At 38.5% G+C, this 22599-nt stretch overlaps 1 protein-coding gene across 1 annotated transcript in view; it reads left to right on the top strand.

Moving 5' to 3' along the window:
• The window catches only part of Gucy2f (guanylate cyclase 2F, retinal), a 101925-nt gene that overhangs the window by 8433 nt on the left and 70893 nt on the right, over window positions 1–22599 (top strand). The window contains exon 2 of the mRNA XM_052171171.1: window positions 560–861. Within this exon, the coding sequence (XP_052027131.1) occupies window positions 560–861 (302 nt within the window). The remainder of the gene's footprint in view (window positions 1–559; window positions 862–22599) is intronic.

Below are 22599 nucleotides of genomic sequence, written 5' to 3'. Positions count from 1 at the left end.
CTGGAGTACACATTTGGAATGAGTGGACAGCAAGAAAGCAAAAGTGGCTATGGGCCTCTCTCCCAATCTATTCTTCTTCCACAAGAGCAGCTACTATCCATCTAGTGCTATGGACCAGGCACATCTTATGCATTTTCTCCTTGAACTATGACTACCTCTTTATGAATTCTTAACATCTAGAGGCACAGGGAGGACAAGTCATTCACCCAGAAGCACACAGTTAATACTGACTGCTATCATGATATAAACTTAATAGACCGCTCAACCTCAAGGCCTTTGTGTCTGCTGTCCCCAACTTATACTATTATTCCTGTTTAGGATTAAGCTCTGCAGCTTATAAGACATGTTATTCTTGATTCTATACACAACTTAGAGAGTTCCCACATATAACTCAGATTGACCTAGGACCTCAGTATCTTGCTCATCTGGTGGGGACAGGAAAGAAATAATTTCTAAATGTTTGGTTATAACACATTTCTTTCTTTCTCCTGTTTGGTTTCTGATTCTATGTTTTACTACCATAACCCCTTGCCCTCCTCCCTCTCCACCCTGCTTTCAGTAATCATCATGTGTATGCATTCAGCCTTGATTGGGGGACAGACTCAGACACACTTCTTGGAATTGGCTCATGATCTGAAAATGACAGATGGGACTTACGTCTTTGTTCCCTATGATGTACTGCTCTACAGTTTACCTTATAAGCACAGCCCTTACCAGGTCCTGAAGAACAATCCAAAGCTCCGGGAAGCCTATGATGCGGTGTTGACTATTACAGTGGAGTCCCATGAAAAGACCTTCTATGAAGCCTTTGCAGAAGCAGCAGCCAGTGGAGAAATTCCTGAGAAGCTTGACTCACACCAAGTAAGTGCAGACACACAAGTTGTGTCATAAGCTGAGAACATTAGGAAAGGGGGAAAATAAATGGCTTTTTTACCTTTACCAAATATTCTGAGAATTACCTGTCAGATGAATAGTTGCCAACCTTTTCCCCAATTCTGCTGGCTTTCTATTCTCTCTGGTAACTAGAAAGAAGAAAAGAAAAGTGTATTTTAGCATATGCTGGGGCTGTTCAAGGGGAGCTAATAAAATGGAGGTTCTTTCTTGTCACCCAAGTTTGGAACCAATTCACTAACAAGACAAGACAGTGGGCTATAACTGCAGGCAATTGAGGAAACCTGGGAGCAGGAGAGATGGGATTCTCCAGTAAGCACACTGATCCATTGTCTAGGGGCAAATGGCCCTCCCTGTAAACATACATACAAACAACACTATACAAACTGAGCAGGATACATTTAGGGGTGTGCATGTGTGTTTGTGTATGACGGTTCATGTCACTTAAGGACTGGAAGAATAAAAAGGAGTGGAAGGGGAAGAAAGCAGAGAAGTGGGTGGAGAGCAAAATAAATGGGGACTGGAGAGATGGTTCAGTGGGTAAAAACACTGACTGCTCTTCTGAAGGTCATGAGTTCAAATTCCAGCACCCATATGGTGGCTCATAACCATCTGTAAAGAGATCTGACGCCCTCTTCTGGTGTGTCTGAAGACAACTACAGTGTACTTACATATGATATAATAAATAGATCTTTAAAAAATATTTTAAAAAGACAGAAATAACACTCAGAAGAATGAGGGGAAGATAGGAAGGCAAAAAGCTGCTTACCTTGGATAAATAAACATGGGAGCTTCCTCTCCCTTCCTCTCCTACTCCTTTCTGCCATTCCTCCTTCCCTCTCTTCCACATTCCCTGTGTCTCTTCTTTCCTTCCTACCCTCCTTCCTGCCTGTGTGTACCCATTCCCAGATCATATGGTAGTTTCTATAGATTAGAAGTTATATGCAGATAGTAAGCATTTTTTTAAAGTAGCTAGAATGGCATGTGGATATATTTCAAAGTATGAGAATTTACTAATATTAGTTCTATTGATTCTCACCATAAATTACAGAGGGCCCCACATACATTGTACTAAATTATTATTTTTGCAAATTGTCAAACAGAGAGCTCTGGTGGTGGTCACCTCAGCAAGCCTGTAATGACATGCATGAACCAGCTTGTTTTCACTGTTACACTTCTTTTTTCTTTTTATTTCACTGTTAAACTTTTTTTTAATTTTTTTTATTGGATATAATTTTTTATTTACATTTCAAATGATTTCCCCTTTTCTAGCCCCCCACTACTGTTAAATTTTTTAAGCCATGTCTTGCTGGTAGGTTTTTGTTTTCACTCATGAACTGGCTCTCCTTATGGTCCCCAAATGACTTTCACATTTCCAGTCATTGTACACAGGTATGGATATTCAGAAATGCAATACAGGAATGTTCCTTTCTTGTATCTTTGTTCAAGATTGGGAAAATATCCTCAGAAATTACCCATGTCGACTTTCTCCAATACCTTCTTTGTCACAATTGTGTCTCTTACCAATGCCTGGATCGATAATCTGGGGAGAGGAATGAGACCACTGTGATTTAGTCTATAGTTGCCAGCAGAGTGTGAACTAAGCTGAAATTCAGCTAGCGAAGAAGAAGGGAATGGCATGCTTTCATTCCAGCTTTTATTTGACTAGTTGGTTGTTTTTCTATGAATAAGTGACTCAGATCAAATTTAGGATTGTACATGATTTCCTGCCTTGATAGAAAAGATTTCTCAAATTGTTTTTCTTTTAAGAAAACTGACTCACAAAAATACTGATAATACTGGAGTAGTCCTGCATCACTGACTCCTGATAAGTCTATTAGAAGTCTCTTTTAGGAGACACAGACACACAGCACACACACACACACACACACACACACACACACACACACACACACACACACACACCTGAAAACACCTGTTCAGTGTAGTCAGGAATTACAGGACTCTCTCAGATTAAGAACTGTTGGTCAGATTAGACATTTTGTGTTATAGGAATTCACAAATATTCAGGTTGTTAATTTTTGTGCACTTTAAGCCAATGATACAGCATCATATAAATAGTCTGAAAACTCATCTTTTCCCCTATGATTATTGGATTGAAGGAAGGAGAGAGAGAGAGAGAGAGAGAGAGAGAGAGAGAGAGAGAGAGAATGTGTGCGTGTGCTATGCATATGTATGAACACATATATTGATATAAAAACTCAGACCTTGCACTCTAGATATTTGATTCAATCCCTTTGAGCTTGTACAAAACATAAGATAATTCAGGCAAAAAAAAAGGAGACACCATTAGCTTGGTTGCTAGGCAGCCTGCATTCTGCTTTAGACAAGGAAATAGAGAGCTACAACAAAGAATACAGAGCTTATTTTCAAAAAAAGCCTTCTTGGATGCATTTCTACTCCCACTTTTCAGGTACCTAGGCTAAACTGTATAACTAAAGAATGTAAAGAATGATAGGAGGTTAGGTAATTAGCCTCATGTCTCTTATAAGCAAAACTCCCATTTAAAATAACTCTTTTCAAAAGGTACTTCTGAAGGCAGCTGGTATAGCAGGAAGAGAATATAATGAGAAGCTAAGCAAACTTAGCTCTAAATCCCAGCTCGCTGGGGAAGGTTGATCAATGAAGACTTAGTTACAGCTAGATAGAAGGAAGAAGTCGCGTAATAGGGTGACTATAGATAAGATATTGCAGCATGTTTTTCAAAAGGTAGAAGAGATTTTTAAAAAGTATTTTCACTATTGAATGATATCTTATATGTGCTAGTTATCTGATGACTGTTACAATGATTAAGACATTATAGAGGTAAACACGTATAAAAACATCCCATGGTGTTCCATGGGCACGTATAATTTTGTGTTTTAAAGTCTCAGTTAAAAGCAAGCAAAAATAAAAAACATCAAAGCCAGATCTCATTCTTACTCTCTTGGGAAAGTTGTTTGGAGTTGATGCCTCCCAGTTTCCCCATCTGTAAACTGGGGAGGCCCATCTCCTGGGATTCCTGTGGTGATTAAACAAAGTAGCATGTATACACTGAATAGCTGGATGCTTGGCTCACTCTTATCTTCTTTCGTATGTTTTCCCCGTTGAGGCCAGCATGTCATTGTTGATTGATGGTGAACCAGTACCAACTTACAGTCTGACTTCAGCTATCAGTATTTTCTTTGTCTCGAATTTGAAAAACTTTTACTTTTTTAAAATTTAATGTAAAACTTTTGTTTGATCAGTTTGCATAAAGTTCTTTACATGCACGTATATGATTGCTTTGAGCAATCCTCTGTATTTTTCTTTCTTACCCCTCCCATTCATTGTTTTTGTTACCCCACCCCTAGATAGCTTCACTTCTACTCTCACAAAATCTGTAAATACATGATTTTATATATCAGGTGTCCATCAACAGATGAATGCATAAAGAAATTGTTGTATAGTTACATAATGAAACCTTTTTTAGTCACAAAGAACAATGAATTTATACGGCTTCTCATTCTCTTGAGATTTTCTGATTACTGACAGTTCTTTCAATATTTCTAGCCTTGACGTTATTTGGCTTTGGGAATTTTAAGTGAGTTTTTTTTTTTCAGACTAAATAATTGCATGCATTCATTGTTAGTCTATCTCTGTGCTTATGTTTTTTAAATTATTTTATTTATTACATTTTTATCATTGCCCACCACTTGTTCCCCCTCCCACAATTCCTCATCCCATTCCTCCTCCTCCTTGTCTCCAAGAGGGTACTCCCCCTCCAACGGGCCTCCCCCTTCCTTGGGGTCTCAAGTCTCTCCAGGATTAAGCACATCTTCTCCCACTGAGGCCAGACCAGGTAGACCTCTGCTGTATAAGTGTCAGGGGCCTAGGATTGAACCATGTATGCTCCTGGTTGGTGGCTCAGACCCTGGGAGCTCTGCTCCCTGGGGGTCTGAGTTAATTGAGACTGCTGGTCTTCCTATGGAGTCACCCTCCTCCTCAGCTTCGCCAATCCTTCCCCTAATTCAACCATAGGGGTCCCTGACTTCAGTCCAATGGTTGGAAATCTACTTCTGTCTCAGTCAGCTGCTGGTAGTGACTCTCAGAGGACAGTCATACTAGGCTCCTGTCTGTAAGCACATCATAGCATCAGTGATAGTGTCATGCTTTGGTGTCCCCCCCCCCCATGAGATGGTTCTTGGCCATTTGAGATTCTTCTGTTGTGAATTCTCTGTGTAGGTCTGTATCCCATTTTTCATTGGGTTATTTGTTATTTTGGAGGTTACCTTCTTGGGTTGTTTATATATTTTGGATGTTAGTCCTCTGTCAGATGTAGGGTTAGTAAAGATTTTTTCCCAATCTGTAGGTTGCCAATTTGTCCTATTGACAGTGTCCTTTGCCTTACAGAAGCCTTTCAGTTTCATGAGGTCCCCGTTGTCTACTTCTTAGAGCATGGGCCATTGGTATTCTGTTCTGGAAATTTTCCCCTGTGCCTGTGTGTTTAAGATTCTTCCCCAGTTTCCTTTCTATTACTTTCGGTGTGTCTGGTTTCATGTGGAGGTCCTCGGACTTGAGCTTTGTACAAGGAGATAAGAATGGATACATTTGCATTCTTCTGCATGAACCAGCACCATTTGATGAAAATGCTGTCTTTTTTTTTCCCCTACTGGATGATTTTAGCTCCTTTGTCAAAGATCAAGTGTCCTTGGTTGTGTGGGTTCATTTCTGGGTCTTCTATTTTATTCCATTGACCTGCCTGTTTCTGTACTAATACCTTGAAGGTTTTTTTTTTAATCAATCACTATTGCTCTGTAGTATAGCTTGAGGTCAGGGATTGTTAAGAATTGTTTTGGCTATCCTAGTCCTGGGCTTTTTTTTTTTTTTTTTTTTTTTTTTGGTTGGGAGGTTTTTGATTATTTCCACTTCCCTATGGGTTATGGGACTGTTTAGATAGTTTAACTGATCTTGATTTAACTTTGGTACATGCTATCTGTCTAAAAAAAATTCATCTGTTTTATCTAGATTTTCCAGTTTTGTAGAGTTTTGGCTTTTGTAGTAGTTTCTGATAATCTTTTGAATTTCCTTAGGTTCTGTTGTTATGTTTTCCTTTATTTTTAATTTTATTTATTGATTATCATCTTCATTTACATTTCCAATGGTAAACTCTTTCCTGATTTCCCCCCTCCCCAAAGTCCCCCAACCATTTCTGATTTTGTTCATTTGGATACTGTCTCTGCGCCCTCTAGTTAGTTTGGCTAAGGATTTATTTATCTTATTGATTTTCTCAAAGCACCAGCTCTTGCTTTTTTTTTTTTTTTTTTTTTTATTCATTGTGTTGTTCTCTGCGGGAGGGTATCAGCTGGGCTCTGTGCTTTGCTTTTGTTGTTTATTCTCTTTCAATCAACAGGTAAACTGCTGTTGATTGAGTCACCACGTGCTAAGCACTGTGATTAAGTGCAGAGAGAGGAAACAGGGAACAAGGATGGGAAAAGTTTCTCTCAGTGGTATGGCTGAGCCAATCACCAAAGCCAAATCGCCACATCTGCTACCACTTCAGTGTTTAGTCACATCATTGTGGTAGCTTGAAATTAGGTATGGAGAGAGCATTCACAAGACCAGAACTTGAAAACACTGCTGATGAAGCTTCTGTTTTGTCTGTAGAATCCATGTTAAACATTTATTCCTGTCTGAATGAGGCTTACATTCTAGGAATAGAGAAAGAAAATAAATAAATGAGTGAGCAAGTGAGTTCTGGGATGAGCAAATGTATTAGAGAAAGCTCATACGTAAAATAATATGATTGATTAAAAAGCAGGGATACAGAGTCTGGAGTGAAGGTTCAGTAGATAAGAGCATTTGTTACCCTTGCAGAGAACCTGGATTTCTTTTCCCATGGAATATGACCCCTTCTTTCGGTCTCTGTGGGCTCCTGCAGGCATGTGACACACATTTACTCATGAAGGCTGACACACATACACCTAAATGAAGTAGATACACCCTTAAAACTCTTTTGCTAATACTTTTCAATGGAATTGAGATTTCTCTACATAGGCTTCATTACCTACATCAAAGATTTCAAATACACTTAGTTTATTTCTTGCTTTAAATTATTTCTTATTTAAAAGGTAAAATATAAGATAAAACTAAGCAAATAAACTATCAAAGAGATAAGTGCACATAGATTTCAAAGTCAGGAAATACTGAAATGCTTACACCACCAAAAAAAAAAAAATCTGTCCTTATATTTTAATCTTCCCCTTCAGAAGTATTCACTATCACGTGCCTTAGGCTTAGGTCTTGATTCTTCTCTCTCTCTCTCTCTCTCTCTCTCTCTCTCTCTCTCTCTCTCTCTCTCTCTCTCTTCATGTGTATATGTATGTGTCTGTATGTTGTCTGCATCTGTGTGTTTGTGGGTATAAATTTGTGAATACAGAGCTCACAGAGTTCTGAATTTGGAGCCTTTGGGCAGGAGTTACTGGATACCTGACATCTGTGCTTGAACCCAAACTCAGGTTGTCATAAACAGCAGTATGATCTCTTATCCTCAGAGCTGTCTCCCATGCCTATTTTGTTCTACCACACTGGTATTGGTCTATCTTGATTTCTCAGTGTGAGCTACTCCTTGCCTTTTTATTCGAGTGGAAGAGGACTGCTAGCCTATTTTACGCTCTTATCCTTCTTCCAGTTCTCAATGTCGTGCCACATGTTTTTACAAGTATGTTTTACTCTTTGCCTCTCTCTTTTTCGTAGACAGTCTCACGAATCTCAGGCATACCTTAAATTTATCATGTGGCCAAGGAGGATGGCTATGGACTCCCGATTTTCTTAGTACTTTTAGTGGCCACCGCATTCACCCATCAGTGTTTTTTTTTCTATCTTTTTGTTATTCTTTTCTCATATATTACATCTGGACAGAAGTTTCCTCCCCATCCCTTGGTCTTTCCCCTTCATCTCCCCTCTCCCCTGAATCTACCCCTCTCCTCCTCCCATCAGAAAAGACTAAATCTCCAAATGACATCAACCAACCACAGCACAACCAGGTACAATAAGACCAGGCACATACCATGGCATCAAAGGCAGGACAAGGCAACCCAGTAGGAGGAAAAGGACCCCACAACCAGGCCAAAGAATCAGAGACAGGCCCCACTCCTACTGTTAGGATTCCTACAAAAGCATGAAGCTACTCAGCAATAATACAGATGCAAGGGACCTAGGTCAGACCCCTACAGGCTCTAATTTCTGCCCAGAACCTGCAAGTCCTGGTTAGTTGATTCTGTGGGCCATGTTCTAGTGGTGTCCCTGACCCTTCAGCTCCTCCCCAATCCTTCTTCTCCCTGCTTTACATGACTCCCTGAGCTCCTCCTAATGTTTGGCTGTTCCCAATCTGTTGCAGGATGTTCCCATCAGTTGTGGGATGATGTTTCCCTGGTCTCTTTGATGATGAATCTGCTAGGCTCTGGTTCCAGCACACAGTATTTTTTAAAATGGCATCCATTTCAGTATTATTCAGTGATGATTGCAAAAAGCAAAAGTTTATGTGGGGCATATGTTACAATACCAGCAAAATTTACCTTGCACACAAAATTAACTTACTTTAATTTGCATTTCTCAGTCATTCCACGCTTTCTGATAAGACTGTGAAATCCTCTCAAACAATTTTATACATGGTAAAGCCCATAAAATCCCTTTTCAACTTTGTTTTTTTTTCTTGAAGCTCTTTGCCTTCCTAGTCCGATCTAAGCCTATGCTTTTTTGATAGTGTTTCACAACTATTTTGTCTGAAATCTCCATGTTAACATTTTTAAAAATGACCATTTTCACTCCTCTGTTCTGGATGCACTACATTTCATAACTTTCATGACTCTCAATTTTTTAAATTTGTTTTCTCATTTATTTTGTTGTGTACATCTCTCAGTAGCCTTTGCAAAAGGCATGTTGGGTAAACACTTAAAGTCTTGTGTGTCCAGAAAGTCTTTAGTCCATCTTTGCTATTATCATTCTTGATGAAAAATCATTTCCCCTAGTCCTTTGAAGTTTACTTTTTTCCTGCTGGGATAGGGGTTTGTTGGGGATGGAATTTAGGATCTCCCACTTGCTAGGTAGGCTACCATTCAACCGCTGTACCAATCTTCAGCTTTATTTGTCTTTGTTTCTGATGCTATGAACCATGATGGCATATGAGTCTTTAACACGTCTCATAGTGTTCCTTTGGTAGACCCGTTTGGTTTGGAAGCCCATTCTTCCTGGGTGATTTGGTTTTATTATTTATTTGATATTATTTTCAATAATTTTGTTATAGTTATCTTTAGGAGGGCAAGTAGGGAGGTCAGTTTTCTAGATTGATCTTTTATATTAATGATTTTGGAATATTTTATCTAAACAAATGACAAGGAACTAGGGATGTATCTCAGTAGAGTCCTTATCCAGTGTGCAGAAAGCCCTGGGTTTAACCTACAGTAATCTTACCACTCAAGGAAGTCGAAGCAGGAAGATATGAAGTTTAAAGTTGGGTTGGAGTGGTGCTCTCCCAGATCCTGAGTTCAAATTCCAGGACCCACATGGTGGCTCACAACCATGTGTAAAGTGATCTGATGCCCTCTTCTGGTGTCTGAAGACAGCTACAGTGTACTTACATATAATAATAAATACATCTTTAAAAAAAAGAACTTTAAAGTTATTTGTGGTTACATAGGGAGTTTGAGATCAGCCTGAGATACATGAGACCTTGCCTGAAACAAACAAAAACACAGAAAAACGACGACAGTGAACAAACAAAGAAAAACAAATAAAATAAATGATTAGCTTTTTGTTCTGTTTTATTATAATTCTTAATGCATATTTTGAAAATTAATGTTCCTAAAAGTACCTCTTATTTTATTTTTGTCCTTTCTCCCTTTTATCCTTCCTTTTCTCTAGAGATGCCTATTCTTTTATGTATGCTTACAAGTTGATTTATCATTTTTTTAAATGAGTAAGAACATACGGTACTTGCATTTTTGGCTTGTCTTACCTAAGATAAGATTCTCCGTTGTCATCCATATCACTGCAAATGACAACATTTTATCTCTAACAGATAAGTGTTCTATATACTTCCTTTTCTTTATCTGTTCATCTGCTGAGATGATGCATCTGGGTTGCTTTCTTCTTCTGCCCATTCTGAATAATGCTGCAATAGCATGGAGGCACAAGTATCTTTTATGTAAGCATTTCATCTGCTTTCTCTATATGCTGGGCTGATCTTTTAATTGTTTTATTGTTCTCTTGTATGCCCTATATATTTGATTTAGTTTACCTTATTGAATTACTCCACCTTGTACTCTTAGCCTTTTACCAATTCTTTTTAAAAATGCATAGTTACAACATTTTTAATTTCTAAGAGTCCATTCTCTTTTAGTGGTGTTGTGTTTCATCAAGGACAAACTACATTTGTCCTTCAGTATTTATGGAACACTGGTTTCAGAATCTCCTCCAGATACCAACGTTTCTGCTTTCTCAAGTGCTTTACATAAAATGGCACAGCATTTGTACATAGCCTATGTTCATCCTTGCACATACTTTGAGTCACCTTTAGATAATTTATGATGTGGCATATAAATGCTATACATGTCTTATACTATATTAGAAGGAAAATAACAAAAAGAAATTACAATTTTGTATGCATGTATGTGTGTGTTGTAATTTTTGTGATTGGCATTTGGTTAAAGTTCTAGATATGGAATTCAAGAACAAAAGAGCTCTTATTTCTTTTAAAATATCATAGTTTCTTTGAAGCTCACTTCTATTTTCCCCTTAGTTCCTCATTTTTCATATTTCTTTGTTCTGATCATTCTATTTACTGTTAGGAGCTTTGTGTAGATATCTAGCAGTGGGAATATCTGCCTGTAGTTAAGAATGAAGCTCTAAACAGCAAATCTGAATGCAGGCTTGTTGTCTAGAGAGCAGTTGGCTAACCACCTGTTGTTCAATTTTATTTCATTTGTTTGTTTTTGGCTACTACATGTTAAGATTTAACCCTTGGGTCCAAGACAGTCTTCAGAGAAGAGACTTAGGAATCTTCCCTGCCAGAATCTAGGCACACATTTGGGTGAAAGAAACTGAGATTCTCATGAATACTGTAGCTCCATCACTATTTTTTGTGCCCCATCTCAAATTCAAGTTTGTTTTTACCATTTTCATTCTGGAGCTTCTGTGAAACAATATAGTGGATTTCTGGTTGTTTTTTTTTTTTTTTCTTCTTTTGGTTTTGCACGGCCTGTCTGTTCTCAATGTATGCCAGAACAGGGAGATCTCTATGCATTCCTTCCTGAGATTAATGCTCAGCTTCAGTCCTGCTACCATAGTGCTGACCAACTCTAACTAATACACCTTTCTAGTGTTCTAAGGAAATATAGCTGCTTGGTGCTTATCAATGCTTCCCTTTGAAGATACCTAAGTTTGATTGGCCTCCATGCTGCAAAATCACTGTTCCTGTAATAGCAGCCTTCTCTCCTACATGTTTCCTGGCTCAGATTTGCAGAGGTCTTTGATATTACTAACTATGAAACACTAACATTTCTGTTTCTCTTCTTCCTGTATTAGGAAGTCTATGGGCAAATAATGTAGGACAAAAGAAGTTACAAACGGGTGCGCATGGTATTCCTTTTTGTTGTTTGCCACAGCTTTGGAATTAATTCAACAAGTATTTATTAAGCTTAAACATAGCACATTGGTTTAAAGCTTCAAACAGGCCACCTTTATTATGCTCAAACTCTTTATCTTCTCTTTATTTTAAATTGCACATAATATTGGTATCCTCTCACAGAACTGTGAGCATTAGTTGAGTGAAGACATTAATGAGTTTGCCTGATATCTAGATACCCATTAATAAATGTTAGTCATAATTATTAATAAAGTAACCATTGTTAATATCACTGTGACTCAGGACCTCTGCAAGGGATGTAATGGAAAGTAAAATATAAGTAGGTTTTTTTTTCCCAATAAAAAAGAATGTTTTTTTTACCATTTGTGGACCTTGAGACTATAACTGGTCACAGATTTAAGACTGGAACAAGGAACAAAACCACCACATTTCTAGGATGATTTTGCCAGTGGCAGAAGCTCCTCCTCATAAATGCAAACAATAGCAGGTATTGTATATTCAGTGTTTTCTCTGTACTAAGTAGTTTGCATAAATTATACCATTGAATCTTCAAACCAACCCACAAATTACATACTAACATTTGTATTTTATGAGTAAGGAAATTAAAGCTCAAAGCAGTTTTCTCAAGGTTAAGACAAGTAATAGACTTGGGATTCCACTCTAGACTGCTACCAGAACCTGATTACTGGACCACACATCAGGCTTACTGTGAATTATTATACATAGCAAGTATCTGATGCTGGTTCTTTACTTAGAAAGTAAGAGAACTAAGTGACTGATTTGATCTGAACATGTTTCTTGGATTTGTTTCCTTAGATATAGGAGGTAGCAATTGTAAGACTTTATGAGAAGCTATGAAAAGAGAACAGTATATCAAGATAGGGAGATGTAGGGGTGGGGAACTACTGACAAATTTCCTAATTTGGTCTCAGGATGATTGAGCAAGAACTATCACTATGTACTTTTATACTTTGGCACAAAATAGACTTTTGAACTTAGGTTTTGATGTCAGATGTTTATTTTAAATGAAATTAAGTTGGCTACAAGCACACATTGCTAGAACACACATATTAGATATTTGTAGTGGGTAATAATTAAGAATGAGTACCACGCCGCCAGGCCTCTGCACCACTCTTTCCAAGTATCCAGTAAACCATGACTCTTAAATTTGAATAGAATACTGCTGCAGGGGAAAATGAAACAACTTCAACATATATCTTTTCACAACGGAAATTTCCTCATGACTGAAGAAGTTGCTGGTCATTTTATTTCAATGTTCCCTTCTACCTCCCTCTTTTTTTTCTTTTTTTCTTTTTTTATTTATTTACATTGCAAATGATTCCCCCTTTTCTGGGTCCCCACTCTCCGCAAGTCCCATAAGCCCTCTTCCGTCCCCCTGTTCTTCCATCCACCCCTTCCCACTTCCCTGTTCTGGAATTCCCCTATACTCTTGCACTGAGTCTTTCCAGAACCAGGGGCCACTCCTCCATTCTTTTTGGACATCATTTAATTTGTGGATTATGTCCTGGGTATTCAAAGTTTCTAGGCTAATATCCACTTATCAGTGAGTGCATACCATGATTGATCTTTTGAGACTGGGTTACCTCACTTAGTATGATGTTCTCCAGCTCCATCCATTTGTCTAAGAATTTCATGAATTCATTGTTTCTAATGGCTGAATAGTACTCCATTGTGTAAATATACCACATTTTTTTGTATCCATTCCTCCGTTGAAGGACACCTAGGTTCTTTCCAGCTTCTGGCTACTACAAATAGGGCTGCTATGAACATAGTTAAACATGTGTCCTTATTGCATGCTGAAGAATCCTCTGGATATATGCCCAGTAGTGGTATAACAGGGGCCTCAGGAAGTGACATGCCCAGTTTTCTGAGGAACCGCCAGACTGATTTCCAAAGTGGTTGCACCATCTTGCAATCCCACCAGCAGTGGAGGAGTGTTCCTCTTTCTCCACATCCTCGCCAACACCTGCTGTCTCCTGAGTTTTTGACCTTAGCCATTCTGACTGGTGTGAGGTGAAATCCCAGGGTTGTTTTGATTTGCATTTCCCTAATGATTAATGATGTTGAACATTTCTTAAGGTGTTTCTCAGCTCTCCGAAGTTCTTCATGTGAAAATTCTTTGTTTAGCTCCGTACCCCGCTTTTTAATGGGGTTATTTGGTTCTCTGGGTTCTACTTTCTTGAGTTCTTTGTATATATTAGATATTAGCCCTCTGTCAGATTTAGGGTTGGAGAAGATTCTTTCCCAGTCTGTTGGTTGATGTTTTTTCCTTTTGACGTGTCCTTTGCCTTACAGAAACTTTGTAGTTTTATGAGGTCCCATTTGTCAATTCTTGATCTTAGAGCATAAGCTATTGGTGTTCTATTCAGGAGCTTTTCCCCTGTGCCCATGTCCTCCAGGGTCTTCCCCAGTTTCTTTTCCATTAGTTTCAGTGTGTCAGGTTTTATGTGGAGGTCCTTGATCCATTTGGAGTTAAGCTTGGTACAAGGAGATAAGAATGGATCGATGCGCATTCTTCTGCATACTGACCTCCAATTGAACCAGCAGCATTTGTTGAAAAGACTATCTTTTTTTCCAATGGATGCTTTCAGCTTCTTTGTCGAAGACCAAGTGACCATAGGTGTGTTGGTTCATTTCTGGGTCTTCAATCCTATTCCATTGATCCGCTTGCCTGATATTGTACCAATACCATGCAGTTTTTATCACCATGGCTCTGTAGTAGAGTTTAAAGTCTGGGATATTGAATCCCCCTGAAGTTCTTTTACTGTTGAGAATAGTTTTAGCTATCCTGGGTTTTTTGTTATTCCAGATGAATTTGAGAATTGCTCTTTCTAGCTCTATGAAGAACTGGGTTGGGATTTTTATGGGAATAGCATTGAATCTGTAGATTGCCTTTGGCAAGATGGCCATTTTAACTATATTAATCCTGCCAATCCATGAGCATGGAAGGTTTTTCCATTTTCTGAGATCTTCTTCGATTTCCTTCTTCAGAGATCTGAAGTTCTTGTCATATAGGTCTTTCACTTGTTTGGTTAGAGTCACCCCAAGATACTTTATGCTGTTTGTAGCTATTTTGAAGGGGGTCATTTCCCTAATTTCTTTCTCAGTCTGCTTATCCTTTGAATATATAAAGGCTACTGATTTGCTTGCATTGATTTTGTAGCCAGCCACTTTGCTGAAGTTGTTTATCAGCTGTAGGAGTTCTCTAGTAGAATTTTTAGGTGACCCTTATACTTAAGTGACCTTAAGTATACGATCATATCATCTGCAAATAATGATAGTTTGACTTCTTCCTCTACAATTTGTATCCCTTTGACTTCCTTCTGTTGTCTAATTGCTCTAGCTAGGACTTCAAGAACTATATTGAAAAGATATGGAGAGAGGGGTCAGCCTTGTCTAGTCCCTGATTTTAGTGGGATTGCTTCAAGTTTCTCTCCATTTAGTTTGATGTTGGCTACCGGTTTGCTGTATATTGCTTTTACTATGTTTAGATATGGGCCTTGGATTCCTGTCCTTTCCAAGACTTTTAGCATGAAAGGATGCTGAATTTTGTCAAATGCTTTTTCAGCATCTAATGAAATGATCACGGGTTTTTTTTCTTTGAGTTTGTTTATGTAGTGGATAGCATTGATGGATTTCCTTATATTGAACCATCCCTGCATCCCTGGGATGAAGCCTACTTGATCATGGTGGATGATCGTTTTGATGTGTTCTTGGATTCGGTGGGCAAGAATTTTATTTAGTATTTTTGCATCGATATTCATAAGGGAAATTGGCCTGAAAGTCTCTTTCTTAGTTGGATCTTTGTGTGGTTTTGGTATCAGCGTAATAGTGGCTTCGAAGAAGGAGTTGGGTAGTGTTCCTTCTGTTTCTATTTGGTGGAAAAGTTTGAAGAGTATTGGTGTTAAGTCTTCTTTGAAGGTCTGATGGAATTCTGCACTGAAACCATCTGGTCCTGTGCTTTTTTTAGTTGGAAGCCTATCTATGACCCCTTCTATTTCTTTAGGGGTTATGGGTCTGTTTAGATGGTCTATTTGATCCTGATTTAATTTTGGTAATTGGTATCTGTCTAAGAAAATGTCCATTTCCTCCAGATTCTCCAGTTGTGTTGAGTACAGGTTTTTGTAGTAGGATCTGATGATTTTTTTAATTTCCTCGGTTTCTGTTGTAATATCTCCGTTTTCATTCCTAGTTTTGTTAATTTGGATACTTTCTCTGTGCCCTTTGGTTAGTCTGGCTAAGGGTTTATCTATCTTGTCTTTTTCAAAGAACCAGCTTTTGGTCTTGTTGATTCTTTGTATGGTTCTCTTGGTTTCTACTTGATTGATTTCAGCCCTGAGTTTGATGATTTCCTGTCTTCTCCTCCTCCTGGGTGAATTAGCTTCTTCTTGTTCCAGGGTTTTCAGTTGTTTCATTAATCTTCTAGTGTAAGCTCTCTCGAATTTCTTTTTGGAGGCACTCAAAGCTATGAGTTTTCCTCTTAGCACTGCTTTCATTGTGTCCCATAGATTTGTGTATGTTGTGCCTTCATTTTCATTAAATTCTAAGAAATCTTTGATTTCTTTCTTTATTTCTTCCTTGACCAAGGTATCATTGAGTAGAGTATTGTTCAGTTTCCATGTGTATGTGGACTTTCTGTTGTTTTTACTGTTACTAAAGACCACTTTTACTCCATAGTGATCTGATAGGAGGCATGGGATTATTTCAGTCTTCTTATTTAGGTCTTATTGAGGTTGTTGAGGTCTGTCTTGTGACCAACTATATGATCTATTTTGGAGAAGGTACCATGAGGTGCTGAGAAAAAGGTATATTCTTTTGCTTTGGGATGAAAAGTTCTATATATATCTGCTAACTCCTATTGGTTCAAAGCTTCAATTAGTTTCATTGCCTCCCTTTTTAGTTTCTGTTTTCCTGATTGGTTCATTGGTGAAATTGGAGTGTTGAAGTCACCCACAATTATTGTGTCAGGTGCAATGTGTACTTTGAGCTTTAGTCAAGTTTCTTTTATGAATGAGGGCACCCTTGTATTTGGGGCATAGATGTTCAGGATTGAGAATTCTTTTTGTTGGATTTTTCCTTTGACCAGCAAGTAGTGACCTTCCATGTCTCTTTTGATGACATTAGGTTGAAAGTCAATTTTATCTGAAATTAGAATGGCAACGCTGGCTTGTTTCCTGGGACCATTTGCTTGTAGAATTGTCTTCCAGCCTTTTAATCTAAGGGAGTTTTTGTCTTTGACATTGAGGTGTGTTTCCTGTATGCAGCAAAATGTAGGGTTCTGTTTACGTAACCAGTCTGTTAGTCTATGTCTTTTTATTGGGGAATTGAGTACATTGATGTTAAGAGATATCAAGGAGTAGTGGTTATTGCTTCCTATCATTTTTTATTTTAATTTTATACGTGTGTGGTTATCTTCTTTGGGTTTGATGAAAGAGGCTTAATATCCTGCTCTTTCCAGGGTATAGTTTCCCTTGTTGTAATGGTGCTTTCCCCCTACTATCCTTTGTAGGGCTGGGTTTGTAGAAAGATATTGTGTAAATTTGGTTTTGTCATGGAATATCTTGGTTTCTCCATGTATAGTAATTGAGAGTTTCGCTGGGTATAGTAGTCTCGGCTGGCATTTGTGTTCTCTTAGAGTCTGCATGAGCTCTGCCCAGGATCTTCTAGCTTTCATGGTCTCTGGTGAGAAATCTGGTGTAATTCTGATAGGTCTTCCTTTATATGTTACTTGCCCCTTTTCTCTTACTGCCCTAAGTATTCTTTCTTTGTTTAGTACATTTGGGGTTTTCATTATTATGTGACTGGAGGTATTTCTGTTCTGGTCCAGTCTGTTTGGAGTTCTGTAGGCTTCTTGTATATTCATGGGCATTTCTCTCTTCAGGTTAGGGAAGTTTTCTTCCATAATTTTGTTGAAGATATTTGCTGGCCCTTTAAGTTGTAAATCTTCACTCTCATCAATACCTATAATCCTTAGATTTGGCTTTCTCATTGTGTCCTGGATTTCCTGGATATTTTGGGTTACAAGTTTTTTGCATTTTGCATTTTCTTTAACTGTTGAGTCCATGGTTTCTATGGTATCTTCGGCATCTGAGATTCTTTCTTCTATCTCTTGTATTCTGTTGTTGATATTTGCATCTATGGTCCCTGATTTCTTCCCAAGGTTTTCTATCTCCAAAGTTGTCTCCCTTTGTGCTTTCTTGGTTGTTTCTACTTCTATTTTTAGATCCTGGAATTTTTTGCTCAGTTCTGTCATTTGCTTGTTTGTGTTTTCCTCTAATTCTTTAAGTGATTTTTGTGTTTCCTCTTTCATGACTTCTGCCTGTTGATCAAGGTTCTTCTGTATTTCTTTAAGTGATTTTTGCGTTTCCTCCTTATTGGCTTTTGTATTCTCCTGAATTTCTTTCAATGATTTTTGTGTTTCCCTTGTAAGGGCTTCTAATTTGTGATCCATTTTTTTCCTGAATTTCTTCAAGAATGTCCTTCATGTGTTCCTGTACTAGCATCATGACCAGTGATTTTAAATCTAAATCTTGTTTTTCTGGTGTGTTGGGGTATCCAGGACTTGCTAATGTTGGAGAATTGGGTTCAGATGCTGCCATAATGCCTTGGTTTCTGTTAGTAACGTTCCTACGTTTGCCTTTAGCCATTTGGTTCTCCCAGGAGTTAGATGGTCTTATTGTCACTGGCTGGTGCTTCAACCTACTGTGGATCTTTAAGGTTATCTCTGCAACACTGGATGACTGGGTTTCTTCTGGACCAGATTACTGATATGCTGGCTTCCTCTTTTGTGCCTTTGGAGCCCTTCTCAGTCTTGCCTCAAGCAATGTTATACTTAGGTTGTCATGGTCAGCCAGGCATTCTCTGTCTGCTCTATTATGGAGGGAAGAAGTTGTGGTGGGTGTCACTCCCTCTGTTGATTCTCACATAGGACACAGGTCCTGCGATGGACTGGCTTGCAGATGAACCGCCTATGTGCTCAGTTCCTGAGTGCAGGCAGACCCCTGGTGGTTTGCACCACCAGAAATCTAAAGCTCAGGGTGATACAGTACCTAGTGATCCTCTTGTGTCCCTGCAGACAGCAAATATGGCCACGGGGCTTCTCTCCTTCCACAGCTTCCTGGGCTGGACACAGGCCCCACTCCAGGTGGGCTGGCAGACAAAAGCCGCCCATGTGCTCAGTTCCTCAGTGCAGGCAGACCCCGGGCGGTTTGCACCACCAGAAATCTAAAGCTCAGGGTGTTACAGTACCTAGTGATCCTTTTGTGTCCCTGCAGACAGCAAATATGGCTGCGGGGGTTCTCTCCTTCCACAGCTTCCTCTCTACCTCCCTCTTAACCATAGCAGAAGAGATTATTAGAAGAAACAACTTCAGTTTTATATTTAACCATATTGTTACATAGTTTCACTCCCTATATTTATTTTATGTTATGTATTATATATTTTATCTATTAATATTAATAAATGGTATTAAATTTTAAAAACTCCCAATTACATAATGCCAATTTATATAATCTTAATATTTCTAACCTCTCTAAAACACCAGAAGTAAGTCTGAAGCCATCTGGATATCCATGTCCCCCTCTCTGCTCTGTCCCTGTGGTCCACTGAGCCTCCTTTCTCTCTCCCCTCCCCTCACTTCCCTTAGCTCCTCCTCCTCTCTCCCCTCCAATCACTGGCCTCTCACTTCCTCAATGTGAATGAATAGGAAATATCTTGCAACATTCCACCCTTTCTGTTTAATGAAAAAAAAAAACAACAACTTTCTATCCAAATATAACTTGAGCACAACTATTACCATTTTGTAAATTACAAAGTATAAGATAGACCTAACACCCAGTCCATCCTCTCTGTTAATCAAACAGAACTTCTGTTATCTATTTTATCTTAAAAGACTATAATAATTAATACCTGACTCATGTCTTGGCTATAAATAGTATGTCATCTGCAAACTACCTATTTAAATCTATATCAGCTTTCTAGATGTTAAACAGCTTGGGCTGGCTATGAGACTAACAGTCTCCAATCCTGTCAGAAATCCGGGAGTGACCAATAATAACTGAAAAGAAACAGGAAGCCTAACACAGCTTCCAACCCTTAGCCAAATAATAGAGACCACTGAAAACCTGGACAGTCCTTCTCCTTAAACATTGGAGCATTGGTCTTCAGCCTCCTGGCCCAGGGTCATCTGACAGACTTAGAGAACAGGATTTATCAAGGACTCGCCCCCTCTGTCTCGGCAGAAATCAAGCTGTCCCAAGCTGTAAAAGTGTTCTTTTTCTGACCAGTATTTTGTCTGTAGACGGAGAGAGGCAACTTTTGCCTCCTGTCTATCTTGTCATGGCTGGAGTAATTTACAGAAGCTCAATTTCTTCTTTGAATCCAAGACAGGGAAACTGTCAGGAGCAGACTGGTCTCACCAACAAGTGCATAAGAAACATTAAACGTCACATTCTGTGGATTTCTGACATTTTTGAAAAAAAAAAAAAACTATGTAAAGTAATGTGGACTGTTGCCCATTAATTACTTTCAGCTGTTTCTGACTAAAATCTAGAAAACACCCTAACAATAAACTCAGAACCTTATATTTCTATTTGGCCTTAAACTCACAGGCTTAAACATCTCAGATATGTTATAATAACAGTAAAGAAGGACTGGGTCTAAGCCTTGTACTTTTAAATATTTAGTATCAATAGAAGAAATTTATACCAATGAAAACCTTGATTATGAATCAAAATAAATTCTTTACCAAATAAGAACTCATGATTTGAACTTAGTAACAATTAAAAGTATTTTTACCAAATGAAATTATGTCTATGTAGTCAATAGTATTCCCTCCCTGTTTCAAATCTGACCATTTTTACATTCCCTAGAAAGACAACTTAATAATAATAACCCTCTCCAGCCCCAAATCCCAGGGTCAGTGACTCTTTGTAACTTCTTCAAGCTGAATATGGGCATTGAGATATTAATAAGGGGGTGGGGGAAGGGTAGGAAAAATGGGGGAGTTGGTTGGTCTCTGATGTCTGCGTCTTGACTGGATCTAGCTGAAGTCCAGGACCTCAGGAGTTCAAGCAGGTCAGTTCAGCATGTTTGACGAGGAGACTCAACCTGGCTGTATTTTCTGTAATATACAAATCTCAAAACAAAATTTTAGTATCACAAAGACAGATTTTCTGTTTGATATTCTGGAATCTAGTCCTCTGGAGGTCTCCCTCTATCATTTCTGATCCAAATAGCTCTGGAAGATGTTCAGAGCCTAATCACACATTCTAAAAACACAAAGACAAAACCTTTTCCCCAAAGTAGCATATCCTTGTGCCAGTAACCAGAAAACCCTTCATTTTGACCTCTCTCCCAGAGGAATAATGTAACTACAAAACTCAACATCACACCCATGATGAAAATCAAAACAATCCCAAACAAATGAAAAAAGGTAAGATACCGTATGAGCCTCTACTTAGGCATTTACTATATTGCCAAGCAGGAAAAGACACCAAAAATTCCACGTGTGGGCCACGTTAAGAGGAATATGAGCTGCCTCTGGCTAGGTGAACACGCTATGCCACCTTTTGTTTGGGTCTCTACCCCGAGCAGCCATTTTATCATCTATCTGTTTTTCCCCTCTATCTGTTGAGCTCTCTACCTGAGCCACAGATTGTAAATAATCCCTGTACTAAGCAGGCAAGTGTTGTCACTATACTCTTTACTCTATAGTCAGTGACTACCTCCCTGTCCTAGTTCAAGTTAAAACAATCTAAAACCAGTGAAATAAACTATCCTTATTCTAACTTAACACAATTGATTCACTCTTCCAACTGTACCCGCTTATAAGCAGGCAGCTAGTAAAAGTAGGATTTAAACCAAGAATCCCTGTGGCGCCCACCTTAGAATTTAAGTATCCTGTTAAGACCTCTTTTCCCCACTAGGGGTCCTCAGTATTCTCATTCTTTCCTTTGTTTCAACTTGTGCACTTGAGTCACATGACTCAATTTTGGTGCTCTTAGTTACTCACTTGATAACAACAACAACAACAAAACAAAAGAAAATAAATCTCTAACTTTTAGACTAAAAAACTCAGGTTTCTAGTGGAAATAAGCCCAGCCATCAAGTTGGTTTGCCAAATGTAGTGGGTAATAATTAAGAATGAGTGCTACCCTGCCAGGCCTCTGCACCACTCCTTCCAAGTGTCCAGTAAAGTATGACTCTTAAACGTGAATAGTTAATCAAATATATTTATGTATATAAAACTTCAAATTACATAATGCCAATTTACAATGATAAAGTCTTATCCCAATATTTCTAAACTCTCAGCACACCAGAAATATATCTGAAGCTGCCTGGATCTGTGAGTCTCTTCCTCCGCTCCCTCATGCAGTTCCCAGGCTCTGCCCTCCTTCTCTTAGCCCCTCCTCCTTTCTGCCCTCCAATCACTGGCCTCTCGCAGCCTCAATGTGAATGGATAAGAAATATCTTGCAAGGTAAATTTTCCTCAAGTGTAGCTTTATAATGTTAAGCAAAGGGAATCCTCTTAGTTTCTTAGGATGCTAATTGTAGGAAGCTTATGTTCCTCATAGCTACTGTCTTTCATTACCCTAAACATGGCTGCTTGGCAGAGGGGATGTTAAGCTGAAGGGGAGACAACAGCTTGGACATTTCAGAAAAAAGCCCAGGAGACATTTTAAAAGTCTGTAAAGAAGGATTTCCCAAATTTCAGTGACCACTCATCTGTTTACCTTACTCTGTATAAATTGACTATTGTGTTCAGGACAGTCATACCAAGCACTGTTTTTTCACTTAGCTTTTGACGAACTCAAACAGAAATTCAATTAACTTGAAGTTCTTAAGTCTATGCATGTGTCTAGCTTCTTGTTTGAAAGTGGTGCTGCAATTTTTGTTATTCAAATAATGATTGTTTGAAGTAGGTTTTAGTGTATACTTCTGAGGACCACATGATGACAATCAACTTTATACCAACATAAATTGCTGAAAATATTCAGATAGCCCTCCACCTTACTGTGACTTTATTCTTATTTTTAATGGTTCTTAAAAGCTTAGAATAGAGA

This window comes from Apodemus sylvaticus, chromosome X (genome assembly GCF_947179515.1).
Source record: "Apodemus sylvaticus chromosome X, mApoSyl1.1, whole genome shotgun sequence".
NCBI lineage: Eukaryota > Metazoa > Chordata > Mammalia > Rodentia > Muridae > Apodemus > Apodemus sylvaticus.
This window is presented reverse-complemented; position numbering and strand designations above follow the sequence as displayed.